This window comes from Phocoena sinus, chromosome 5 (genome assembly GCF_008692025.1).
Source record: "Phocoena sinus isolate mPhoSin1 chromosome 5, mPhoSin1.pri, whole genome shotgun sequence".
Classification (NCBI taxonomy): domain Eukaryota; kingdom Metazoa; phylum Chordata; class Mammalia; order Artiodactyla; family Phocoenidae; genus Phocoena; species Phocoena sinus.
The window spans coordinates 108,794,336-108,821,809 of NC_045767.1; the positions used below are offsets into that span (position 1 = coordinate 108,794,336).

Sequence of the window (27,474 nt, forward strand, 5' to 3'; positions counted from 1 at the left end):
GTATATAATAGTTTGCATCTGCTAACCCTAAACTCCCACTCCATCTCTCCCCCACCCCCTTCCCCCTTGGCAACCACAAGTCTGTTCTCTATGTCTGTGGGCCTGTTTCTGTTTTGTAGATAGGTTCATTTGTGTCATATTTTAGATTCCACGTATAAGTGATATCATATGGCATTTGTCGTCGTCTTTCTCTTTCTGACTTAGGTCACTTAGTATGATAATCTTTAGGTCCATCCATGTTGCTGCAGGATAGTGATTTTTTAAAACGTGATTCCCATGTCTCCTTCATGCCTTTCTACATCTCTTCTCCACAGACTCTCTTTGAATTTCAAAAGTAGCTGCTATCTTAGAAGACAGGAAGTCACAGATATGTGGTGGGCAACAGTGAGACGGCAGTAAAAATGGACTCAGTTATCTGGTGTCTAACTGTTCAGCTTGTCAGAAGGTAGTTTCTCTCACTTAAGAATGGGAGCTTTTTCCAGCCACAGGTTTATTTTGCTTCACGATAAAACAGAGAAAATGAAGTCATATAAGCTTCCTGAGGCGTTAAGAAATATGGTCTCTATTCCTCTGCAGATAACAAACTAATTATCACAAAAGTGTTGGTTATCATTTAAGCGGGAAGTATGATGTTTGACATAATACGTAATTTCAGCATCTGTTGTGCCGTACTTTGGATTGTAAATCCAGACTAATGGGTCTGTGGAACTGTTTAGACCCTTTCTTATTAGATTCCCTTGCCTCTTAGAAAAGCTTGCATATGAAAGATTCAGTTGATTTGGGCGTTTTGCATTTAATAACACTTCCATTCTGAAACTAGTGTGTACTGAATACCATTTGTCGAGTAATTTTATGGAATTCACCAAACAATCCTGCAAAATAGTTATTTTTTTCCCCTCGCAGATAAGAAAACTGAGGCTGAGAGAGGTTAGGTGATTTGTGCAGGGTCACACAGCTGATGTAGAGAGAAGACAGGTTCAGGTCTTTCAGACTCAGTCTCGACCCAGTTTGTCTTCTCGAGATCAGGATAACTGCCGTGCTAGTAACTGCCCAGAGTGCTCTGGGAACAAGGAACGGAGACCAGCCAACCTGCACTCCCAGTCTTGCTCTTCACTGGCTGCCAACCATTCTCAAACCTTCCTCTCTAACCTGGCTCCCTGGCCAGGTCTGAGGCTCCACAAGTGAACACTGTAGTAGTTGGCTTGGCCTCCAACCCCAAAGTGAAGTCCGAACAAACCAGGCTGTGTCACGTGAGAGCTCTTTTTCCCTGGGCTAGAGGGACGCCTGGATCTTTCCCTTCTTTCTCCTACAAGCCCAGAGGTGAATGTCAGGTCCTAGTATCCCAATGGTGCATGGAAAAGTAAGAGGGATTGCTCCAGTGTCAAAGGCCAAGCTGGTCTAGGCTGCCCTCTCCAGCCCTTCCTTGTGGGGAGAGCGTGGGTACCAGCCCTAGGCCACCTGACCTTGCCAGGGAGGCGGGGGCAGGAGGAGAATGGAATCCCAAGTGAGGAGAGTGGGCCTTCTGGCACTTTGGACCAAGGAAATATCCTTGCCCTTGATCCTGACCCATCCTGGGGAGTGGAATTGGTACAAGAGGGCTGAGAACAGAGAGGATCGTGGAGCTGAGGGACCCCTGAAACTGCTAGACCACACCCCTCCTCTTTGAACAAGAATTGTTTCCTGTGATGGATATTTGATGTTTTTTTCCCTTTTGTGAAAGAGGGATTTAAACAAAAGAAAAATTGTTGCGTTCACGTTCTCCTTTTCCTGAGGCAATGCCCGTGTTTAGAGGTAAAGAACATATATATTTATGTGGGCATATCTAGATAAATATTTAGTATCTACAGAAACCTGGTAACTTTTGATGATAGGAGTCCACTTTTTAAAAAATTGTCTTAACTGAGCAGTTTTAGCAAGCTTAGTCATCAGTGCTCAAAGTGTTTGTATTTGTATCCGGTGATGATAAAAGAGCTCAAGGATGAGAAGGAATGTGGTGGGAGGAGGCGATGGGATGGGGAACAACTTTCTTTACCATAATGAAAATTTATCTGTGTGGGACCTTTCGCTTTGAATATGAATCAGAGGGAGTTCGTGCTTTGAGACAAATTTATGGTTAGCAGTAAAATAAAAGCACGTTTTAGTGCCTTATTTTTACTTAATAAATCTTAATTACTTTCTCTCCATAAATTAAAGCATTTACCATGCTATATCTTAATCATCAGGTTTGTCATGTATAGCATTAATTTCATAGAGTAATTGCCACTTGGGATTTTTGTAAAACATCACCTTAGAGTCTTTGTGTGAATGATCCAGAGGAGTTGCTAACTGGATTTTCAGTGAGTTACACTAGTCTTGTCATGTTGCCTCAATTTTTTAAGGAGGTACTGGTACCCACTGGGCTAACTTTGGGTATCATGTTACTGTTGGGTCACCAGTTGAGGGTAAAGGAGGAAGGGGAGAGAAATGGTGTGAACTACAAACTATTTTGAAGACTATGCAGTTTTACTCCTTTGAAGTGTATCACAAAATATTTCCTGGCATAGGTCCCCAAGACTGACTTCTGTGAACTGATTTATTTGTAATTTGTAGAATTTCACGTAAATGTGCTAAAATCCTAAGGAATGTTTTATTGACTGAATAAGTTATGGAGTCTTCTTCATTCCGTGAACTTACTTAGCAAATCGTTTCCTAATAGTCACTGTCACCTTAGAGTTCGGTCCAACCCAAGTTGAGTTATCACAAATCCTCCTTATAAATTAGTGATATTTCGTAATTCTTGGATACCCGTATGTGAAAAAGGAGTCCACAAGATTTTCATTTGTATGTTGATTGGATAGACTTGAGAGTGGCATCGTTTGATCAATTAGATATTTAACAAAAGAAGGAGTCATAGAAGTGAGTATAAAAATGGATGGGATTTGCTGTGTGGTCGTGGCCTGCGTTCCTCAGTTCCTCGCCTCACCATTCGCCCCGCTGTTTTGAGTATCACTGCCGGGGGGCGGGAGGGTGGACGGGGATGGGGGGGGCATGTGCTCCCGGAGGCTGACGGTCCTAGTGTTCCCCCAACCCGCCCCCATCAGCTGGCTTCCGACTGGTTGGGCGGGAGGCTCTGATGAAAGACTGGAGCTGGGAGGAAAGAAGCAACGGGGAATTTCTCCTTCCCTCTTCCTCTGTCAGCATCACAGGTAGTGGAGAGGTCATGTCCACTGCTTCTGCTTCTCCCCACCCAGCCCCTCCATCCCTGGGGTATGAGTGTCTTCCTGCTGCTGAGAATCTTCTAAGTTGCCTTTTTGACATCCTGGCTCGTCTGTCATCTGTGTAATAAGGTCTCTGCATGAAATCTGTTCTATTTTACATGCTAAGAGTGGTTGCTTTTTCCTGACACATTTTATAGAACAGTTTTGCTTTTATTTCATAGCTTATGGAGTTTGGGATGTTGATAAAGGGAATGCTAAATTATTCATTACCTCAGTTAATGTTTAATCAGCTGGTTTGCATTTGGTAATGGCTCAAAGAAGATAAAATGAGTTGACTGCCCTCAGGGAGCTCAGCCTGGCTGGGGAGCCAGTGCTTTTCCAGAGCGCACGGGAGCTGAGAAGGAGGGATACCTACGCTGAGGTACTGGTGGGTCAACCGGGAGTCTTGCCAGGTGCTAAGATCTTGCTCAAGTCGTTGAGGAGGAAGGGCGTTCCCAGCAGAAGCAGCAGTTTGTATGAAAGCATGTCACGTGCCGGGCTGCACAAGCATCTGTCGGGTTGGGGCAGTGGAGGGAGAGGAAGCCAGCGAGGCAATGATGGGCCAAGGCACAAAAAGCACTGAAGACTCCGCCAAGCACTTGAGTTTATCCTTTCGGTGGTGGGGAGGAGGGAAGAAGGATATTAAGCAGAGGAATTACATGAACAGATTTATCCTTTAGAAAGATCACTCTTGAATGGGTGTGGAGGAGAGATTATAGGGCTGGGGGTGGAGGTAGAGACACCTGGCCAGGTGGCAGGTGCAGAATTCTTGATTGGAGGGGGGATTGTTTGAATGGAGGCCTGAATTAAATCAGAGGATTTGGGAGGAGGGGAAAAAATCAAGACAGACTAAGAAAGTAGAATATGAATTACTTGATTATTTATCTTGTATGTGTTGGGAGTTGTCATTAAATGATTAAACGATTGTTGTGCTCAGAGATCAGGAAATGTTTCTTTGGTTAGGCTAAGTAAGTCTTAAAACTCGAAAACTGCTTCTCATACTGTGGTCACAGCGTGTCCTTGGAGGTCTCATGATGTTTCTGGGCTGTTTATGCTGCCTTATGCGCTGGATATATTTTAGGTTCCACACAAGTTACGGTTTCAGGACTGCTTATTTTTCAAACAAGCCGAACAAGTGATGATTCTTTTTAAAAAACCATTCACTACCCCCCTCACCCTGTATCCTTTTTCTGGCCGTGATATGCCCAGTCTCTCTGCTGGTCATGACATTTATTGGCTGTCTCATCTCCTGCCTCCGCCTCTCATACCTTTCTTAACTTCCGATTAAGGAATTAGCTCTTCACTTATTCAATAAATCGTTTCACAGATGCTTGTGTCTAAAGGTTTCAGAAGTCGAGCAATACAACATCCCCTGCTGATTGAGAAAAACTGTAGGTCCACTCACTCTCCAGCTCCCACATGCCAGAGCCTGTGTACAGAGTGTTCTACAAAGTTCAAAGAACACGAGGCTCACCCTCTAAGAGCTTGACATCTGAAAACAAGACTATGCAGGTAGAAACTGGCAGGAAGAAAATACTGGAAACGGAAGGGTTTGGTCTGAGCCGCTGCTGCAGAGTTATGGCCTGAAGTTAGGGTCTTGAGAGCTAACACTAATGCACTTCATTCTTTGAAGGCTTACGATGAGTGTAGCCTAGAGCCTGGGTTCTGGGGGTCTGACATCCTGGCTCTGCCACTTACCGTGTGTGTCGCCTTGGGCCAAGTTACTTAATCTCTTGTGTTTCCCTTCATTATGGGTAAGATGAGGATTATAAGAGTATCTGCCCTAGGACCACCGAGGGGATTAAATGGCACATGCGTGTGGTGCGCAGAGCACACCTCCTGACACAGGCTGAGTGCAGTCAGCACTTGCTGTTGATGGTTCCCGAACGCAGAGCGAGGTGTCCTGAGGCTCACCTGAGACAGTTGTGCTGTGTGAGTTCCAAGAAGCATTGCTTTCCTTCCACACGAAAGCTGTTGGGGTTAGCCGTGAGCTCCTTTGTAGTCACTTTATGTTAATTGCAAAGAAAATTCTGTAACAGGCTTCTTCAGGACAAGTTAGTCTTTGGAGTTTTTGAGTTACCTCTTTGATCGTATCATACGTGATTGGTCATCACTTCAGAGCACTTCCAGAAATAAGTCTGAAGGCCAGCAGGTGGCAGGTAACACCTTGGAGGAGAGTGAGGCATCACTGCCTCTCTGAGACCCTCCGTGGATACCCATCACCTCCCTCCTCATTTGAGTTCAACACACATTGAGCACCACTGCCTTTCAGTTCTGTATGAGGCTCCAGGGGTCCAAGGCTGAACAGACAATTCCCGTTCTCATGAAACTTAGTTTAGTGGAAATATATGTAAACACATCTAATCCACTGTGATACAAGCACAAATGGAAGCATGTAGAAGGTCAGAGAGGTACATAGGAAGAAGCGTAAGGAACGTTGCACAGACTTGGTGACATCTCAGTAGATTGTGAGTAGGAATAGGGCAAGTCAGCAATCAGCATGGTTTACAGGAGAACTGGACCGTGGGGTGGGGTTGGGTGGGGGGATATGTGATAGGAGATAAAATTGAAAATGGAGGCTGGAGCTAGACCGTGTAAAAGCTTGGCCTTTATCATGTGGACATGGGGGCCGCTGAATGATATTAGGCAACAGATGCCATAAGATTTGCATTTTTAGCAGGATCATCCTCACGTGGAACATGAACTTGCAAAGGATGTAGGATGTGCCGGCAGGTTCATGTCCTCAATGCACATTCATTGAGGCCAGCAACGGAGTCCTATGTCCCTCTGCATTCCTAAAGCCTAGTATTGTGTAGACACTGAAGACATTTTTTGGAATAAAGACAGCCCCAGTTGAAGTTTCCAATTCTGCATCCTCTCCTCAGAACATGCTGACCTGGACCTCCATCTGTCACAAGCAGCTTGACTAGGATCGCAATAAATTCTTTTTTCTTGGCATTCTTTTAACTGGCACTCTCTTATTTACTAGCCCTTCTGTGCAACTGTAGTGTGGTGATGATTGATGCTTATGATTCTGACCCTGAAGTGCTCCAAGCCTTCTAAATCATCCCAAAGAGATGAAAGTATATTCAATATTGCTGTAATGTTTGTGTGTTTTACTGAATTCTTATTCTTTGGAAATTGATGGTTTATCAAGTGCTCATGTACTCATGTGCATGCAGGGGCAGTGAGAGTCTGTGATCACCCACGACTCTTCACTCCCGCACAGCACCAGGTGAGGGGTGTTTATTAGCAATGCACACTCAGAAATTAGCAAGCAAAACAGACCTGGGCTCTCTTCATGCCTAGAAGGAAGCAGGTTGGCCCCAAAGGGGCAGACTGGACAGAGATGAGAGAGGAAGCAGTGGTTAGAAAACAGTGAGAGTGATGAAGCAAGAACTGGACAGACAGCCAGTCGGGCAGCTTCTAAGCACACCCATGCCGCGGCCCAGCCCCGGAGGAGTGGGGCTCGGGGCCGGGACCCCAGCCTCAGGTTCTCGTGTGCCTTGACCCGGGTCAGATTTTCGGGCTTGGATTTGGCAGGATCTTCCACCAGCTCTGTTTGTATTGCAGTAACAAGTGTTCAGCAAAAATGCCAACATTAGCAAGTGAAAACATCAATAATTAGAGCATCCTGTTCACAGCCGCACACACATCTTATCGTGAAAAACCATTATAATGCAGAGCTGACAATATTATTTGGCCCCAGAATGAAGAGCTCCAAATGGAAGCTGTGAGATGGCTCCATTTTGTAACCCGGTTTCCACAACCAGGCACGTGATGATGTTATTAGGAGGGAGGTTTGCTGTTGGCTTTTTCTTTTGGGGGTTGTATGTTGCAATGAGTAGAGACACCTCTTACATTTTCTTGTACAGATTTGTTTTTACAATCTGCGTGTTTGATCAACAAGTCCTGCCTGTGTCTGGGTGCCTGGTCCCCGCACCACAGGGATTCTATTCTGTTTGTCACCCTCTGGGCAAGGGCACTTGCGGACTCTCGAGCTGGCTTTAACATTTTCTGCTCTGAGATTCCAGTGAGTCTCTTGGTCTCCCTGGGCCTTAGTTTTTTCTTTTTCTGACATATTGGAATAATACAAATTCCCTCTTTATAGGGTTGCTGTGGGGCTGAAATAAAACGGCGGATGTAAAAAAGCTTAACTGGAAAGTCCTACGTAGATAATAACATAGTAAATACACTAAAGAATGCCATAAATAATCTAATAAAAAATAGAAATATGTTTCATCAGCAAGCATAATGTCCTCAAAACTTGCCCCGAAGCGGTGTAGGGAAAATGAACCATGTATTGAATTCCTGCTGTGGAGGAGATTTACCAGCTGTGACTTTGTCCCCTCTGCAAGGTAGACATTGAACCCCTCTCTCAGAGGTGAGGAAACTGAGGCTTCCAGCCCCCAGCTGTACATCTGCACAGCAGAAGTGGGGTCTGGACCTGACTCCAGAGCTGAATGCTCTTTCTTCTCATCTCTAGTTGTCTACCTCATTCCAGCCACCTACGCACCCCGCCCCCCACCAAAGTGCTAAGAGCTGTTTACGTCCCTTGGGGCCAGAAAGTTGGCCAGCCCTTTCTTGGTCTTTTGCTCCTGAAAGCGAGACAGGGTGAGATCCAGAAGGAGCTCAGGAGCCCCAGGAGCCCTGGAGGGACCAGCAGCTTGGGGAGGTGAGTGGGGAGCACGCTCAGCCTCCACTTCTAGGGAGTCGGCCAGGCCTGGACCGAGAGTAGGAGGCAGGAGTGCGGCATTTCCCAGCCCTTGAGGAGATGGCTGCAGTCCTGTCGTTTCCAGAAGTTCATTCTTTCTGTGTCACAGTGTCCTCCCAACCTCACCAAGGTTGTTTGGAGGAGCTGCTTCTCAAACCCTCCTCTCAGGAATCAGTGCCTCCTATGGTGTTCTGAGCGGCTCCTTGTTCTTCTAGCAGAGGCAGTGACATTAAGTTTATTTCCTGTAGTAACCACTCTGCTGAGCTTTTCTGGGACCTTCCCTGTTAACTTTGATGTCATGTCAGGTATGGGTAGGGGGGAAGGACCCCCGATGTGGCAGTTACTAGGTGCCCAATGGGACCCACCACCGCATGCATCTTCTTTTTTATATAAACTAGCTCCGACTCCAGATACACTGAGTCGGCTTGTAAGCCGAGCTGCCTACACAGAACCAGAGCTGATGCCCATCGAAGGGCCGGATGGCCAGATTCGGGGAGGATGTCCGCTCGGCGGAGGAGCGTTTGTTCAGAAGGTGGGTCTGAGAGGAGCCGCGTGTTCTGTCCCCCCAGGTCCTAAACAGGCGGTGTGTGGAAGCAGCCGTGATGACCGGCCTGGCCCTGGACTGCCACATCAACAGGAGGTCCTTGTTTGACCGGAAGCACTACTTCTACGCAGACCTCCCTGTGAGTATGCTCTGCCCTCCGTCCATCCATCCGTCTGTCCACCCACCCAGAGCTGGGGCTGAGTGCCTCTTCAGCCAGAGCTCCATCCATCCCAGCGGGAGGCCCTGCCCGGCCTGATGAAGCCAGTGCCCCCTGACGTTTACTAGATTGGATGCCAGGGTCCTGATCGCCGGCTCTGCTTCTGGCGGCTCGCTCCTGACTGACTGCGGAGGGGAAGCAGCCCGCGCTCTCAGGCTCAGCCCAGCTGTGGGGCTTGGTGCTAATTGTCGTTAGGACAGAAGCTACTTCCGTGGCTGATGCAGCAGTCAGTGCCTCCTGTGGCTCCGGAGATGGAGCGAGAGCGTCCCTCTGTTAAGTTGGAGGTCCCAGTAACAGGACCGGCTCCTCTGCAGACATTCATGTCGTCCCCAAGTACTGAGTAAGTGGGCAAGAGCAAGCAGAAACGTGAACCGGAAGCCTGGATGAACGGCAGTAATTGGCCGAGCAGTAAACCCAATATTAACCTGCTTTTTCCTTAAAATTAGAAAGGTTTTTTCTTTAAGAGGAAAGCCAGTGTGAACTAGAGCCAATTTTTCATAATACTGAACTGAACCAAAACTGTAATGTCAAGTGTGTTTCCCTAAATAATGTTTGATTTGCTCTGAGCCTCTGATAGTAAGTGTGGCCCTTCTTGAGGCTTAGGAAATCAGTAGTGATGATATTGCTTCACGTTATTCTCTCTGAAACTGAAGGCGGGGGTTTGGGGGGGGGGGGTGAGCTGTTTTCAGCAGGTGAGGGCAGGAGTAGAATTAGATAAAAAATACAGCTGGAACCTGAATTCTCCAATTGCTGCTGCTTTTTTCCCTCTGGCTGCCAGCCTTGTAGTAAATTCTACTGCTTGGTAGGGTGGAGAGAATTAAACTGCATTTTTTTCATCTTTTAAGAGTGATAACGAGTTTGGTTCAGGTGGGAGACTTAGCAATATGTGACTAAAATGAGATGTTTTATTAACTCTGGCTTTCTGGATTTTCTTGCCCAGGTAGCTCAGATAATCTGGAGGTCGTGTTGCCAAATATTACATGAGACAGACACATTTATACTAAAAAAAGATTCGTTTTTATCTAAATAACGTATTCAAATTATTCCCATTTCACCAAGCATCTGTATTTTATTTGGCAGCCCTACCCAGAGTTTAATTTTCACAGATTGAGACTTCCTGTCTCAGCACAGAGAGCAAATTGACCTAATGCAGTGGTTCTCAAAGTGTGTTCTCTAGGCCACTAGCATCAGCGTCTCCTAGGAACGTGTCAGACATAAAAGTTCCCAGGCGCCACCCCAGACGTGCAGTCAGAAACGCTTCAGATGGAGCCAGAAGATCTTTGTTTTGACCACTCTACCGGATGATTCCAATGCAGCTGAAGTTTGAACAATGCTGGCCGGGTAGCTAGGGGCGCAGACTCTGAGTGAGACCATCTGAGTCCAGATCCTGACATTGATACTTACTAGCTCTGTGGCTTTGGGCAAGGCCCTTCACCCCTCCATGCCCTGTAGCTCCTTCCTAGGGTTGTCTTGAGGATTAAATGGTGTGAAGTACCGAGAACCGTGTCAGGGGACACTAACTGTGTCAGTGTCATTCTCTGTTCTTCCCCAGTTCTCCGTCCTGACCTGCCTTCTCTTTAGTGTGTGTTGATGCACATGTGCCTTTGAAAGTAATTCTTCCTCCCCACTTGGAAGGTGGCGAGGGAGCTCTGGCAACATCCATCAGTATTTTAGTACTCTGTGCTTTGCATTAGCCGGGCATGAGTGTCACAGCATTTTCTGGCTCAAGGAGCAAGGGAAGTCGGGTCAGGGAGGGCAGCTGACATGACTGGTGAGCTCGAAAAGCAGGAATAAATCCAGCTTCACTGCACTAGCAACTGGTGTTAGCTGTGCTGAGAGTAGATGGCAGGATGCTTAGCCAGCACTTCCAGTAAGAGGGTCTGTCAGGAGCCCAGTAATCAGATGCAGGGCTGAGCTAATGAGCTTAGTGGAAACAATACGTTCTTTTCTTAGAGGCTTCAGACAGAGAGATTATTGTTATTCCCCAGAATGGTACTCCCTAGGGAAGATAGGATCCACGTTGTTCACTGCTTCATTATTGGGGGTGTGGGTTCCGGGATGGGGAAAGGGGCGTCCAGAGAAGCCAGAAGAGGCCAGGCTAAATTACGGCTGCAGCACGTAAACTGATTTGTGTCTCCTTTTCCTTTTTTCCTATTCTGTTCTGTTGTGGTTTTAAGTAAGTCTGTAGTTTTATGACATTAAAAGGAATGATCAACTAGTTCCCAGCTTTGACCTACAGACGAGTGACTCTGGCCCACATTTGCGTGCAGGCCGGCTACCAGATTACCCAGCAGAGGCTGCCGATCGCTGTGAATGGGAGCTTGGTGTACAGCGTCTGTGTGGGGAAGAGGCGGAGTCAGATGGTCACCAAGACAGCGGGGGTCAAGCAGATCCAGCTGGAACAGGACAGCGGCAAAAGCCTCCATGACAGCCTGCGGTCCCAGACGCTCATTGATTTGAATAGAGCGGGTAGGCTTGGAGAGTCCCCATTTTTCCTTCCTGCCACTTCCCTTCCCCTCCAGAGTTTGCCCAAACCAACTGAGGAGACAGGCCCTGGAGCCTGACTAATGGCGATCGGAATATCAGTGTTGGTGTTGGCAGAGCTGCTTAGAGAGCCGGGCTAGGACTGTGGTTTCTATGTACTTGCAACTAACCCACCCCTAAAACGAGACAGCGTCGCCGCCTAGTCACAGACCCAGCAGCTTGACATCTGAAGCAGACATTAAAAGAAAGGAACCAAAGTTAAAAATCCAAAAGTGTGGGGAAAGTGAAACGATTCAGGGCCTGTCAGTGCTGCAGGGTTTTCCTAAGTTTCAGCCTGATGTATCTGCGGATCAGACTGGAGAGCTCCAGTCAGACTGACTCTGCCTCTCTTTGGTAGGGGTCGGCCTTCTGGAAGTGGTCCTGGAGCCTGACATGTCCTGTGGAGAAGAGGCGGCTGCAGCCATCAGGGAGCTACAGCTGATTCTTCAGGCCCTGGGGACCAGCCAGGCGAACATGGCAGGTAGCAGCCACAGAAGCAGTGCCCGCCTCTTCCCCATCTCCCTTTCTACTCCCGGGCTCTCTCCTCACTGGCGTCTTATTCTCTGCAGCAGCTACAGTGGGGTTGTTTGCATCCTTTTCTCAGCCTTTTCTACCTCAGGGTTTTGGGGTTTTTTCCTTAGAATTTTCCTTGAATTTTTTTCTGAGCCCCCGACCAAAAATAAACACACAAACAGCGGCCCTGCAGAGGTGCTGAGCCCAAGAGTGTGAGATTAGGAGTCCAGGGACTGGAGGTGTCCTCCTGGCCTCTTGCATCAGGATGTTGTGAGAATTAATAAAATAATATGTTTGAACAGCTTCATCGTCCTCAGAAGACCCTGTGTGTATGCACAGTAGCTCTTAGTTTGTGAGTTCTGTGTGGGCAGTGCTTCATTGCTACTGGATGCTTTTCCTCTGGGTCTCTTTCCGCCTTTTATAGAATTTCCATCCAGGTAAGCTGAAGCCAGATTGTATCGACTACAAACCAAGGTTATGATTTCACAAAACTTTAACTTTGAGATAAAGTCTGAAATTCAGTAGAAATATAATAGGAAATTAAACAGAAGAAACAATGTGAAAACTTGGGATCAAGGAAATTATACATTTTAAGTGTTTGCAAATTGGATACAAAGATCACAAGTTTTGGTCAAACCCAGTTTCTTCATAAGCCTTTCCTAGCACTGCTTTGCCCACTCTTACATCCCTGAATGCCCGTCTCTCCCGTGGTTTTCCCCTATTTTCTGTTCCCAGGGGCTTTTAAAAAACGTCTGCCACTCGCAGAGCACTCCCTGACAGCGTGGAAAAAGGGTGCAGGTTCTGCATCTACAGTGGTTAATCCATCTCTCAGTCCAGTGGTGTACTAGTCAGGGTTTTCCAGAGAAAGAGAACAAATAGAATGTGTGTGTGTGTGCACGTGTGTGTGACATGTAAAGAGATTTATTATAAGGAATTGGCTCATGTGACTGTGGAGGCTGAGGCGTCCCTGAGATCTGTAGTCATCAAGCAGCAGGAGAGTCAATAGTATAGTTCCAGCTCAGGACTGAAGGCCTGAGAATCAGGAGAGCCAAGGACATAAGTTCCAGTCTGAGCCAGAGTCCAAGACAAGACCAGTATCCCCGATCCAAGGCAGTCAGGCAGAGACAGCAAATTCCCCCGATGCCAAAAACTCGACCTCTGTGCGCTGGTGCCAAATCGAATCTCAGAAACAGAGTTTGGGGTGAAGTAGAAAAGAATAGCTTTACTCCTTTGCCAGGCGGAGGGGAACACAGTGGACTCATGCCCTCAAAACTGTGTGTCCCAACCCAGGGGGATTTGGTGAGGAGTTTTACAGCAGCGGTTCAAGGGCTGGGTTGCTGATAAGGATCAGGGTGTGTGCAGGGCCTGCATTCCTTTAATCTGGTCTCCTGATGAGCTTCTGTGGTTCTTGAGGCTATCACATCATGACCTTCTCTCTGGAATGAAAAATGCTTCATCGGGTAGTTAACATCTTCCATTTGTTGGAGGTTTTAGTTCTGTAAAGAGCTCAAAGATAGTGTTATGTGTATCCCTTGAGGGGGAACCAGGACCCTGCCCCAAGGCTGCACTGTTGTTTCTTGACTGCTTCTCCCTTGTCTCTGCATCCCCTCCCTTCCCTGATTAGCAATTGTATGAACCTGCCCTTTGGAACTCAGGGAAGGTCATGGAGGCTGGAATCTGTTCTCTACAAACAAGAAACAGGGACACAGAAAGGCTTCCATGTCCAGGAGCCCCGCAGGGTCCTGCTTGGCTTCACCCCCGCTCTGCCTTTTGTTCTATTCTGGTTTTCAGCGGATTGAATGAGGCTCACCCACGGTGAGCAGGCAATCTGCTTTACTCAGTATATCAATTTGAATGTTCATCTCATTCAGGAACACCCTTACAGACACACCCAAAATAACATTTAACCAAATATCAGAGCATCCCTTGGCCCCGTCAAGTTGACACAAAAAATTAACCACTGAACATGTCACAGAGGGTGCCACTAAGTACCATTGGTGGGGATGATTCATCTCCCTGTCGGTTTATCATACCATTTACCGACCATTTTGTCACACGTTTATTCACGTTACAAAGGGACTTCAGAATCTGTAATGCCACATTTGTCACATAGGACATCTAATGGGCAACAAATTGTAACATCAAAGCCCTGGTACAAGTTGAATCTAGAGATGGAACTTGCCAGTTTGCTCTCTTCTTTAAGCGAAAGTCTGGAAAAACACAGCCAGCCACATGAGTTTGAGCGGAGTGCTCTGTGTTAGAGCAAGAGAATTCTCCGTTGTAGAATGGAGGATTGGCTCAGGCTGTCTTTTTACCCACAGAATAGAAATGAAATGTGGGCAGATTGGATAGTTATCCATTTATGCACTGTTGCTTTAAAGAAGTTTTATTATTCCATTCTTCTTCAAAATAACTGATTCCTACCAAACCTATGGAATAATAAACAGGCCACCTGTTAGCTGAGAAATAGTCCCATCGGGTCCTTGCCAAGAGATAAACTATAACAGTGAGAACTCATCAGGCAGTGACAGCTGAGAGGGTTCATTAAATCTCATTTGTTGTGACACTTTTTGTTGCTTTTAAATACAAATCAGACAGCTTTGCCCCCAGCACAGCAGCAGAGTGGCTGATGTTGTCCTGAAGTGCTCTGGGTAGTGAAGGTCTGCCTGGAGTCTGCAGGTGTCCAGCTTTTGGTGCTCTCAGCACTTTATCAGCCCAGGCCCCTTTCCCATCCTTCTGTCCCACCACCATAGGCCACTGTGTCACCACTGGAGAAGGCAGCCTGGGAACCAATGGAAGGCTGCCCTGGAGAGCACCAGTGGACCCCCAGCGTGCTTTTGGAATGAAACTTAAATTGCTCCAGGCTGTGCTTCAGTGAGTTCCTGATAGTTTTGCTAATGAGCGTAGACTAGCTCAGCTTGGGTTCCAGAAGTCACTTCCTTCTCAGGATGTTTGCCACTGTTGAGACCCTCAAAGCAGTCTGCTGAGTTGAATGTGTACCAAAGTATATAGATACGCTAAATGTTTCCAGCGTTGTAACATCTGCCGGTTTGAACATCGAGTATGTGCTCATCAGTTCACTAAGCATTTTTAAAATTAATTTCTTGTCTCATTTAAACTTTATGACATTCTTGAGAGATGGGTATTACTGTGCCTACTGTACAGGTGAGGAGTTGAGGCTTCCAGAGGTTGGGTTATTTGGCCAAGTTGCACAGGGAGTGCCCGAGCCCGGGTGTGTCTGACTTCTGGACGCCTTCCTTTGTAAGCACTGTCATCCCGCTTCCTAGTGCCAGCCATGACAGTGTCTCCGCTGCTGTAGATAACAACCTTGAGGGCTTCCCTAGTGGCGCAGTGGTTAAGAACCTGCCTGCCAATGCAGGGGACAAAGGTTCAAGCCCTGGTCCGGGAAGTTCCCACATGCCGTGGAGCAACGAAGCCCGTGTGCCACAACTACTGAGCCTGCTCTCTGGAGCCAGCGTGCCACAACTACGGAAGCCCGAGTGCCTAGAGCCTGTTCTCCGCGACAAGAAAAGCCACCGCGATGAGAAGCCCACGCACTGCAAAGAAGAGTACCCTTGCTCGCCGCAACCAGAGATAGCACGTGCGCAGCAAGGAAGACCCAACGCAGCCAAAAATAAATAAGTTAATTAAAAACAAACAACCTTGGGAGCTGGGTTAGCAGAGTGTGAGTGCTGAGGACACCGCAGGCCCAGACCTGGATTGGAATCCTATCCTACCGCTTCTAGCTATAGAAACTGGGCGAGGTATTTGACTTCTGTGAGCCTCCCTTTCCACACTTGTGAAACGAGTCCCTAAATAATTGTATGTGGAAAGAGAAAGGAAGAAACCAAAGAGGAGAGGAAGTCATCCAAGTCATCAGACAGAGTTGGGGCAGCAGGGTGGGAAGAGCAGGCGAGGGCTGGCCTTGTGGAAGAAAACCTGGAATACCGTCTTGGATGTGTCAAGTGTGAATTGCCTAAAGGACGTCTAAGTGGATGTGTCATTAAAGCTCTGCTGTAGGGAAAGAACGTGGTATTGTGCATAAAACGTATCACAGGTCCTGACAAATAGCCTGTGCTCATGAAATGTCAGGTGCTTCTATTGACAATAATAAGTAGAATCACCACTCATTGTGGATGAATAAACTTTGTGAAATATGTTGGATAAAATTGAGCCACATTATATATTTTACCTTATTTTTTGTCAAGCCCTGTTATTTAAGTTCTGGAGGGTATTCAGTGATCAGAATGAGACAGCTTAGTAGACTTTCTCACTAAAGCTTCAGGCCTCTGCTGTTTAGAGAAACAGTTTTCTGTCCTGATGTTATATTTCTGATGTGTGAATGTGTTTAAAAAAAAAAAATGTGACTGCACCATATCACTGTGCTCAGTAGTACAGTTTTTTCGTTTTGCTGTTACAAATTTCTACTTCTAGAGGGTGGGAATTGAGCTTGATAACGTTCTTGTGAAGGCCCTCCCCCAGTGTTGCAGAATGCATTGAAGCAAACATGACTATGAGGCTTTTGTGGACTTGAGGCAATTTAATTTGTTTAAAAGGTATTTTGTCTTCACTGTGTAAATGCCTTTTGTGAGTGTTGGATACTGTATTGGAATCCAGGCAAGTGAACTGCCTTTCAACACTGCAGGACACTAAATGAGTCCCCTCAGACATCTATGGAGTGCGGTCTTCTCTGGGAGAGACTGAAACTCGTGCTTTTATTCCTTTTCCAAATTAAAAGTCTAAATTGTGAAAGATGGTTTTATTTTTAAAAGCAGGAGAGGTCCAATTCAGGGTTCTCAGGGCTCAAAAAAAGTTCTCTCCCAAGTATCGAGGTTTGGCTGGGCAGAGCTCAGCATACTTGGGAAGTTTTCCTTTGAGCTGAATGGGCCTTTCATAGGATTCAGTAGATTAGTCCTATTCAGACAGAACTTTAGAACTTGTCGGGAACCTACTGTGAGACCAGTCTGCTTACTCGTGGCTCAGGAAAATACCAAGGTATGAACTTATCGAACAATTACCATGTGCCAGAGGCAGCTCTAGGTTCTGAACAGAGCAGTGAAAAGGACATTGTTCCTGCTACCTAGAGGAAATACTGTATTCACGAGGGAGACAAATACACTAACAAATAGAACAAAGTAGTTACAGTGGTAAGTGCTTTAAGGAAATACAGAGGGTGCCGTGATAAAGAATACATTGGATGGTGAGGGCCTCTGGAGAATGAGCCGAGGCCCCAGCCCCGGGGAGCTAGAGCATCCAGGAAAGAGCCCAGGCAAAGTCCCTGAGGTGAGGAAAACGTAGAGTATATGCTTGGAGGTAACACGGGTGGCAGAAGACCACTGTAGGGGAAGCGCGAGGAGCAGGGCAATGCGGCCTCAGGTCAGACTGAAAAGGTCTGCGAGGGCTAGATCACCAAAAATGATAAGAAGTTTGGATTCCATTCCAAGGGCAGTGGGAGGTCAAGGAAGGGCTTTTAAGCCAAGGAACGACATAGTCGGATTACCGTTTTGGAAAACCGCCGCGGCTGCTCCGTGGAACGTGGGTTTCAGAAGGGTATGAGTAGAAGCTGAGCCCAGTTCCGAAGCTTTGGCAGTAGTTCAGGTGGAGGATGGTGCTCTTCTGGACAGGGCTGGTGTCGGTGAGGATGGAGAGAGCAAGATGGTGGATTCGAGGTGGTTCTTAGAAATAGCAGGATTTTTGTTAATAGGCTGGTGTAGAAGGCAAAGAGGCCGGAAGAAGTCAAGGAGGCTTGAGGAAAGAGGTGGCGGTGCCATTTGCTGACATTGGGAAGATGAGGACAAAGGTGCATGTGTTGCAGGGGCAGATCCTTTAGTTTCAGAAACTGAAATGCCTGGGCCAGCTCCACGTGGAGATGAAGTAGGCGCAGAGGTCAGTGTGGATGGAGTTCAGAGGAGGGTTTTGGCTGAAGAGAGAAATTCAGGAGTTATCAGAGCTTGGATGGTATTTAAGACCATATACATTTACAGAGAGAGTGCAGGTAAAGAAGACAGTCCTGAGTCTGGATGGGAACAAATGACAAGGACATGGAAAGTGTCCAGGAGGTAGGGGCCAGCTAAGGGTGAGTAAGGTCACAGCAGCCGAGGGAGGAAGATGTTTCAGGGAGGAAGCGTTGGTTGGTAGGTCACATGCCGCCGAGGGCCGGCGTATCCAGTGAGGGGAAGACACAGCGTGTCCTGCATCTGTGGGATTTGGCAGCCAGGGGTTGATGGTGACTTTGACAAGGCGTTTTGCAGAGAGGTGGGGACAGAAGCCAAGCTGACGTGGGTGTAGGAGTAAATGGGAGGTGAGCTCACGGAGATGAGACGCCAACAAACAAGCAGTACTTGTTTGAGAGGATTTGCTGAAAAGGAAAGCAGAGCAGTAACAGCAGAATGATGAAGAGAGAACTGGGTTCAAGGGAGTGGGTCTTTGGGGTTTGTTTCTAGTGAGAAATACTGTTGATTATGGGTACACATGCATAGAGGGAATGCTGAGGAAGAGGGTTAAGGAGTGCTGTGGGAGAGAGGAGAGAACTGAAGGAGTGATGTCTTTGGGAAGGCAAGAGGGGTGGGAGTTTTAAATCTGGGCTCCATTCCCAAGGGCCTTCCATCTGGTCTCAGAGAAAAGACTAATTCAAAATAGACTACAATCGTGTGCTCTACTGATTGCATGTATTCTGATAGCTCCGAGGAGCCACCAGTGGAGGCCGGCCTACTGATGAGGGTTTCCAGGAGGAGAAGGTGGTACCACTTATGTGGGACCTCGAAGGATGAGCTGAGGTTGAAGGAGGGACAGTAACAGGGATGACGAGGGCCTGTGGGAACCAGCGAGCAGACAGAAGCTTCCCTGATGGGAGGAGGCTTTCTCAGGGAATGAGCAGCAGGAAATGCGGGGTGCATCAGTCAAGACCAGACGAGGGCTCTTGCATACCAAGCAGAGGAGGTGGGATGACCCAGTGGGAGCCAGCTGTGCACTTGGGAGTGGTGCAACCGTCCTGTAGCAGGATGTGGCCGGAACCGAGCTGGAGTGGGGGGGGGTGCTGGGCCAGGAGGGGTCACTGGGTTGAAGGTCAGGATGGGATGCGGGGGCTCAGGCAAGGATGGCAGCCGTGGGAATGGAGAGGAAGTGACAGCTCTGAGGGATGTCTAGGGGAAGGAGCTGACAGGATCTAGTCAGTTAGACTACAAAGGGCCAAGAAAACAGAGCAGCAAAGGATGCCGCAGGGTTCCTAGACCAAGAGTCTGATGATATCAGGAGTCGTTGGGACTTCTTGAGATTCAAGGAAGCACGTGATGTCCTAAAGGGGCTATGGGATTTTGTAGAAATGTGAGAGGTCCGTGCTGGAGACATAGAGTAATTTCTGGGCTGAAAGGCACCCTCCAACGTGGGTGGCCGTTGGAGCAGCAGAGTGGGAATGACAGAGACCTGTTACAAGGGTCTCTTTTTCTTGGCATAGAATATATTTGAGCTATTTTATTATTTTAATATGCTTTTGCTATGAAACCTTGGAAAAGAAATTGCTTTCTTCAGCCCATCGACACATTCCTCTTTGGCAGATTCTTTTTTAGTTCAAAGACTTGCCTAAGAAAAATCAAGCATTTTGTCTTCCCCTGTTGTTCTGTTTTAAATATTGTAAGTGGAATTGGAGAACAGAGAATTGGGGCCTTACCTTGTGGGGTATAAAATGTGATGATTTCTTATCTTTATCTCTCTTTGGCTTGAGATTTTGCCTCCCTCTCCCCCTCAAGAGCCTCTTGGCCCTCTCCATAAACCACCTGCTTCCTTAGGGATTACTGTTCCCAAAATGGGGGGGGGGGTTTGCAGGGTCAGAGAAGGTCCTCCCAGGATGGGGATGGCCCCCTCTGAGTCCCTCCCCCACAGACCGTCCCCTTCATAACAGCACTGTCTGTCTGCTGCGGCAAACCCTTACAGCAGTCAGGAAGGATTCCGAGTCCTGTTTACAGAAGGAAGAGATCATTACAGTACCTGGAGGAAGGACGAGGGGAAAAGCCCAGGTTTCTGGCTCTTGCCCTTGAGCTGTAAATTCTCAAGGACTCTCTTATAAATCTCCCGGAATCACTGTTGGAAATACACATTCCATTGGAGAGCAGTGTAGGGCTATCACATGATCATTTCTGAAGCCTTCCCCCCCAACCCAGCTCTGACACTTTGAAGAACACTTCGGAATAAAACTGCAGGGTAAAACTCCATTTTTTTTTTTGTGGTACGCGGGCCTCTCACTGCTGTGGCCTCTCCCGTTGCGGAGCACAGGCTCCGGACGCACAGGCTCAGCGGCCATGGCTCACGGGCCCAGCCGCTCTGCGGCATGTGGGATCTTCCCGGACTGGGGCACGAACCCGCATCCCCTGCATCGGCAGGTGGACTCTCAACCACTGCGCCACCAGGGAAGCCCTAAAACTCCATTTTTAACAGTGTTGTTTTTCTTATTTGGCATGAAAGAAATTAGATTTCCCAAGCCAGTATATTCAGAATTTCTCCTGCCTTCTGCTTGTGCACAAGTGCACAGAAATATACACACACACATACACACACACCCCCTCAGATGCCTTAGGACCATCATTTTCGCAAGTGGGCAGAAGTACTAGCCATGAACTTCAGGACCAACCATACTTCCTCTGAGGTTAGGCTGCTGTAACTAAACAGCAACTAGAGTTAGATGTTGCTTGCACTCTCTTGCCTTAAAAAAACCACAATTGCCTCGGAGAATTTCTAAAGTGTTGTCTTTTTTCTTTCCTTACAGAGGGCCAGTTGAGAGTGGACGCCAACATATCTGTGCATAACCCTGGGGAGCCTTTGGGCGTTCGAACCGAAGTAAAGAATCTCAACAGTGCCAGGTTTTTGGCCAAAGCTATAGGTGAATGTCAGCTGTTACTCCTCATATACTTCTTTGTATCAGTTATCTGTTGCTGTGTAACAAGAATCCCCCCCCAACTTAATGGCTTACATGATAACATCTCAACTTCAGAGTTTTGTGGCTTGGGTGGGTTTTCTACTTGTCCTGCCTTGGCTCATTCATGTGGCTGTGGGGAGCCGGCAGCTCTGCTGAGATATACAGGGTCCAAGATACCTCACTCACGTGTCGCAGCCTTGGTGCTGGACGTCTGCTGGGCCGCTCTACCCACGTGGGCTTGCTTCATTCACTTGCCTAGCCCAGCCCTTCTTATTTGGTGGAGGGGGCACCCCAGGAGGATGAAGGCAGATGCCTCAAGGCCTCTTGAGTCATTAGCTCTAGAACTTGCACAGCATCTCTTCCAGCACATTCCATTCAAAGCAGGTTCAAGAGGAGGGGAAATAGACTTCACCTCTATAGGAGGATCTGCAAAATCCTGTAACTCTGTTTTTCCATGTACCACATTCCTTCTGACCAGACCGAACTGTATAAAGTCGTATTTGTTCATTATAGATGGCCACGATTTGACCTAATTGGTCAGTATGTTTTTCTGCTTTTTACCGTTTTAACTAATAGATTGCTTGGGCCTGTGTAATCAGGTATTGGTCTTGTTTGTTCACATTGTGGATCTTTCAGTGTGGACAAATGTATACTAGTAGTTAAAATCGAACAGTTGAGCAAGATCAACATCTAGGGTGGTCCATAGAAGTTGGTATCTGTGAATGTGAGGGGAAGACATCTCAGACGAATGAAAATATTCTTTAAAACCAAAGGTATCTAGAGAGGAAGAGAGGAGGGAGGAGGTGGAGGTTAAGGCGCACCCTTCAGGGTGCACAGAGAACGGGACGGATGAATGTGGAGTCACAGCCAAAAGGTTTAGTAGCATCCTGGGTATTAGAAGGAACACAAAAAAGATTTTCTAATCTTGTATAAAACTTCATTATCCTGAACCTAAAATGATCAACTAGCCTCAGTGAAGACACTTTGAGTCTACAAGTTTTCAGGAAAAAAGCATTAAAATGGTCAAGGGGATGACTTACAGGAGAGGAAGGTGTTGGGGAAGGTCCCCGCGTGAAGACAGACTAACGATGGTGGACTCTTCTGCCTGTAAAAGGAGACGCAGTCCATATTTCTGAAGCCATGATAGGTTTGTGTTAGGGAAAACCCTCCAGCTCAGGTTTGTGAAGGGGAAGCTTGGAATGAACAGAAAGAAAGTTCCACTTCACCTTGTAGGTGATAAGTGTTCTGGAACTCATTATTCTAAGAGGTGGTGATGGGAACCTAAAAAACAAGATTTTAGGTAGATTCATCCCTGATGACTTACGATGGAGACCCCTGCCTGATTTTGGCTGTCCCTAACCTGTTATCTTATGAAGGACCCTTTGGAGTAGTCTGAGACAGAATTCTACCTGTGGTCTGACTCAGGCTGGAAGAACCGAAGCTTTACTGTTATGGGCTTAATTCTTCAAGCCTGTAATTTTTCTACCCCATATTTCTCCCTACATCACGCCTTTTAGCCATCCTCTTCGTGTTGCTGCTTTTTATCAGCTATGATAAGAGTTTGGATTTGGGCAAGGGCAGGTGGTACATGTTGGGCAGGGAGTTGACGGGGGAGGGGAGGCTAAAGCTGTTTTCATAAGGAAGCTTAGCAACTGTGGCTGTGCTTTGCTTACCACTTCTGCCTTGTTGGGTGGTGAGGGAGTGTGGCATAGAGCAGTGGCTGTTCATCATTTGGGGTCATAGATCCCTCTCCATATTTTGGAGAGAGGGTCCAGAATTTTTATTCTGGACCCTCTCTCCAAAATATGTGCCTGTGCACACATGCACGTTTGCATATAATCTCAAGAGGTACTAGAACCCCTTGAAGGCCACCCATGGATCCTGCGATAAAAACTCTTGATAAGCAGCGATCTTAGATCTGGAGTCATTCTGCCTAGATATTGGTCCTAGCCCTGCTTCTGCCACGTTTTGTAGCCTGTACTGGGTTACGCAATCTCTCTGAGTCTGGGTTTTCTCAAAAAGTGAAGAAGCAGAGCTTCCTAAAAGGCCCTTTCTAGCATGATTATTCTATGACGGCAGCAAGAATAAAATATAGCATCTGTGGGAAGAATTATAAACAACTCCCTTGATTCGTTTTTGACATAAAGATTGAAAAAGATGTCTAATTATTGCTAAACTGGATGAAAGGAATCAAAATATGATACTAAACTCTTTTTTTTAGACTATGAAATTCAGAGGCAAATCAATGAACTCGAGAATGGAGGTAAAATCCTGAATGAAACTCGCTCGTTCGATTACAAGCTGGGGTGAGTTTGCATGATAGCATCTTGAATACAGGTAGGTGGGGCTCCAGTCTGGGCTCACCGCAGACCAGCCATGTCACCTTGGAGAAGGTACTTAGCTTCTCTGCACTTTGCTTTCCTCATTAGTAAAATTAGGAAAATACGGTACTCTACAGGGTTGTGATATGCCTTCTAGGGCTGGTAAGAGGTTTCACCTGACTGCCATCAGACTTGCTGAGTCTTAAGTCCTGGCACTTCCCTGGCTTCCAGCTTACCTCCTTTGTTCCAAGAATTTTTACTTCCTTAAATTCTATCAGACCTAAGTTCTGCCAATTTAAGCTAGAAGTGGAAGAAAGCTTAGAACTGGTTGTAGCGGTGTCTTTTTCTGTTTAGATATCTTTGAGTCTAACTTTCTGACTCTGAATTTTGAGGATTTTATACACTTAACAGAAGACTGGGGAAAAAAGCTCAAGAGCCTAGAGTTTGAACTGGTTAAATGTTGGAAACATTGAAGCAATTTCTTTTCTGTTCTTTTTCTTTAATTATCATGCTAAACATTTGTCTTTCTTTAATATTATTTCTGCAATGTATTCATGAAAGTGTCTCCCAAGGAAGGCTGAGGAGCTTGAATCCCCTGGGTTCCCTATTGGTAGGGGAACCCCTGTCTGCATCTACACTAGCTGACGCTGCATGCAGCGTTTTTAAAATGTTTTCTCATTTAACTGTCACAGGTGCACCGTGCCGATGAGAGACAAAGAAGGAAAACAAGACTACAGGTGGTTACTCCTCTTGTCAAAACACCATTCTGTATTTGGGTCATATTCCAAATCCACTGACAGACCAACATAATGATCCTAGATTGCTTTTAGGAACCACTTTTCCTTGTTGTTGTCGCATAATGGAAAATCTAGGCTTCCTGTTTTACGTGTACACTGAGAGAAAGAGTATTTTCTTGATTTGGTAGCCTTGGAGTACCTTATTTGACAGGATTCAACAGCTGGAAAACACTTGTTCACTCACCTGTGTGTCAGAGTTTTCATAATTGAGCTAAGAGGATGGCAGTTGTGGGGTGGGGCCTAGGCTGTTCTTATTCTCATGTTCAGTAATTAATGCAGTAACACTGAAGTTCTGTGAGAAGGTAGAAAAAAGAGATGTGTATGTTAATGGCAGTTCCCTTCAAACCTCAGGTGATGCTGTTTAACACATTAGACCTCATTTGAGATCCAGAAATAAAGCAAATAATAAGAATAGCTTCCAATAAATTGAGACTTTTGTTTCTTCCCAGTTTAGCAGACTGCAAAAATTAAAGATTTAAGCAACAAAGTGGTGGGGGTTGGCACTTTCCTTTGCGAAGTGCAGGAAGAGGTAAGAGTAGCCATTGCTGTCAATGAGGAACAAATATAGCATCGAGATTTAGGAAAGACAAAGCTCACAAACCCTTAGAATGCATGTCACCTCGAGGACTCCTCTTGTGTGTCTGTCAGAGTCACCATTGTTCTAATTATAGTGATCCCTCTAGGTTCAGTCTGTTCTTCCTAAGAACTTCTTTGTTTTCCATTGTCGCCCCTACTCTGTTTATGCTGCTTTCTCACTGAGCGTGGAGTTTGCTTTTAGCACAGCCAGTGGCTTCAGCTCTGTCTCTCAGGTTAACAGATGGGATTCAGGAAGCCTCCCTTTGGTTTCCTCTTGCCTTCAGAAGTCAGACTAATTCATAGCACAGGTTTGGCATTGAGGTGATGGGTTGCTTGCCCTTCTGAGCTATTACCTTGGAGCCACCATTCTGCATTACCCTGCTTTTGCATAAGCCCTTTGACAAATATGGGCAGAGAGAAAACGTTAGAATAGAACAGAGGGAAGGACATCTTTATTTCACAAGAGTATATGCAGTGGTGCGGCTTCCACATTTTTTAAAAAATTAGTTGACCTTTTTAGAGCAGTTTTAGGTTTACAGCAGAACTCAGTGGAGATTACAGAGTTCCCATATACTCCTTGGTATGTGTCGTATCCCCCCACCCCCACCCCCCGCCTACACACACACAGAGGTTCCTCTGATAACATCTTGCATTAGTGTGTAGTGTGGTACCTTGGTTAAAATTAATGAACCAATATTGATACCTTATTATTAAGTAAAGTCCATAGTTTACATTAGGGTTTGTGCTTTATGTTGTCCATTCTGTGGGTTTTGACAGATGTATAATGACATGTAGCCACCATTACAGTGTCATACAGAATAGTTTCACTGCCCTAAAAATCCATACTCCCTTTACTCATTCCTGCTTCTCCCCTAGCTTCTACATTTTATTTAGGCAAAATCCATTTATTTCTTGCACTTCTCAAGAAAGAAAGTTCTCTTTTTCTTTGACTTTTCATTTGTTACACAAATACTGCTAAAAATATTTTTAAATTTATAGTCTTTCTTCCTAAAAAGTAAATTGTTCTCATTTGGTCCTATTTTTTCCAGCCTATGTCTTTATGAATATATACTTTATCCACAGTTACAAACCACAGTGTGGCATCAACATGGTGCTGTGCCTTTTTCACTTAATGCTCGTTTAAGCATAGACAGTGGTGGATTTGGTCATTTTGACCTTACACTTGTATAAGGACTAGTTCCTGGAAAACTAGGAGACTTGATATTATGGGATGTTGGAAAATATTTGCAAGTAACATGGCATCCAGACACACACTTTCATACTGACGATAGGTTTGTTTCTTCCAGCTAAACCGAATACTCAGTCATGCCATCTCCTCTGTGTGCCAGGTTCATGCCGGAGCCCAACCTGCCCCCGCTGCTGCTCTACGACTCGGAGTCCCTGCCCACTGGCACAGACCCACAGCAGGTGATCAACATCGACCAGCTCCGGGAGCAGCTTCCCGAGCTGCCCCGCGTGACCCGGGAGAAGCTTGTGCAACAGTATGGGATGCTGCCGGAGCACAGCTTTGCCTTGCTGGTGGGTACTGATCAGAGGCTGCGATCGGCCCAGCAGGGGCGGGGGATGCTCCTTAGGGGGCTCTAGGTGCAGTGGCCCATGCCTTCAGCTGTACCGTAGAACCAGGCATGCTAACCTTCCTCACCAGCCTTTTTGGTAAATGCTCCTCCAAAAACCAGAAGATGAGGCAGGATCTCGTGTCAGTCATTCCTTGTATGTAGACACGAAGAGCTGCTCACAGCGGCTGTGGAGGCTTCTTGAAGACAGTCCAAATGTTATGGATGAGTGTTCTCCCTTGCGTCTGCAGGACAAAAGGAAATCAATATATAGGCTTTCTAGATGTCTGGCAGTATTGGACATGACAGAGTCTGGCAGGAAGTGGGGTTCTTAAAAAGCCAGCCAGTTGTTTTACCAGTTGTAGAAGAAACATTTATTCCACGTGAAATGCTGAAAACTCTGACTAAGAGTATTGGTCCTTAGAGGATGCATCTGAAGGGGCTGTTAAGAATCTGACACCATGGAGATGTGCTCAGGGATTTTCCATCCTTTCCAGGGCTGTTGGGCTTTGCAGTTTCCTTTGTCACGGCAACATTAATGTGACACAGCGTCTGTGAGAGTGGCATTTCGTCACAGCTGTCTTCTGCTTGTCTGTCAGGGAGGATGTGGAAAGTTTCTCTGCTGCATCTCTCGGGGATGAGGTGTCTGCCACACTCATCGTGCGGAGCGCAGAATCCCTGGAAACTCTGGGCTTTGCATTGTAATTGACTGATAATAACTATGTAGGGATGTTAGAATATTCATATTCGTATACATATGTATATACTTCAATAACAAAACTTGGCCATTTCTGGTACAAGGTAGGCGAGCGAATGCTTGTTGAATGAATGAGTCTCTCTTTATCATCCATAGATCAGCTCATTTGAAAAGTATCCAGAGTATACAAAACTCAGTTTTGTTAGGTCGACCTTGGAAAAACACACGAATCCTAACAGGCTTTCTGGCCAATAGGTGTTCTGTACGGGATGCACATGAACCCTCTTTCACCACCAGTGATTAGACGTGATGGGTTATTTTCTCTTGCTTTAGGCAGAGTTGCTCACCACCTCCCATGGGCTGCTGTTGTATCTTATTCACACCTCTGAGGCGATTATGTCACTGTATTTTAATTCTTTGTTAGTGTATTTCGTTCAGTGCCTTGAGGGCGAGGACGGTTTCATCCTCTCCCTCTGCTCCATTACTCGGCGCAGATTAGCGCATCAGCAGTGCTGACTGCCAACTCTTTGTAGGAATCAGTGAGTGAGCTTCTTGTTCAGAGCACCTCTTAACCTGAAACCTGCGGCAAGTCACGGCCTGTTCCTCAGTTGATTTAACAAACCTGAGTTTTAGTCTTACCCATCTTCCCCACCATCTTGACTTTCCAGCCCACTTGAAATAAACTTCAGACTCAATACTAAATGCTAAATTCCAGTCCTGTGCTTCATAACGGATTTGCCAAATTACATAAGGGATGGGAGGACACAGACCGAGGCTTCTCAGCCCCAGGGATAGTACCCTCACCGCCAGCAAGTTCTCTAAGGCAGATGCACTTTCGCACTTGTGTCTGTGCC

General features: G+C 46.5%; 1 protein-coding gene across 1 annotated transcript in view; it reads left to right on the forward strand.

Annotated features, from left to right (window-relative positions):
• Positions 1 to 27,474, forward strand: part of GATB (glutamyl-tRNA amidotransferase subunit B) — a 74,737-nt gene that overhangs the window by 19,706 nt on the left and 27,557 nt on the right. Inside the window, 7 exon segments of the mRNA XM_032632822.1 lie at positions 8,520 to 8,633; positions 10,982 to 11,180; positions 11,593 to 11,715; positions 20,506 to 20,619; positions 22,877 to 22,961; positions 23,669 to 23,713; positions 25,699 to 25,888. Coding sequence (XP_032488713.1) covers positions 8,520 to 8,633; positions 10,982 to 11,180; positions 11,593 to 11,715; positions 20,506 to 20,619; positions 22,877 to 22,961; positions 23,669 to 23,713; positions 25,699 to 25,888 — 870 coding nt within the window.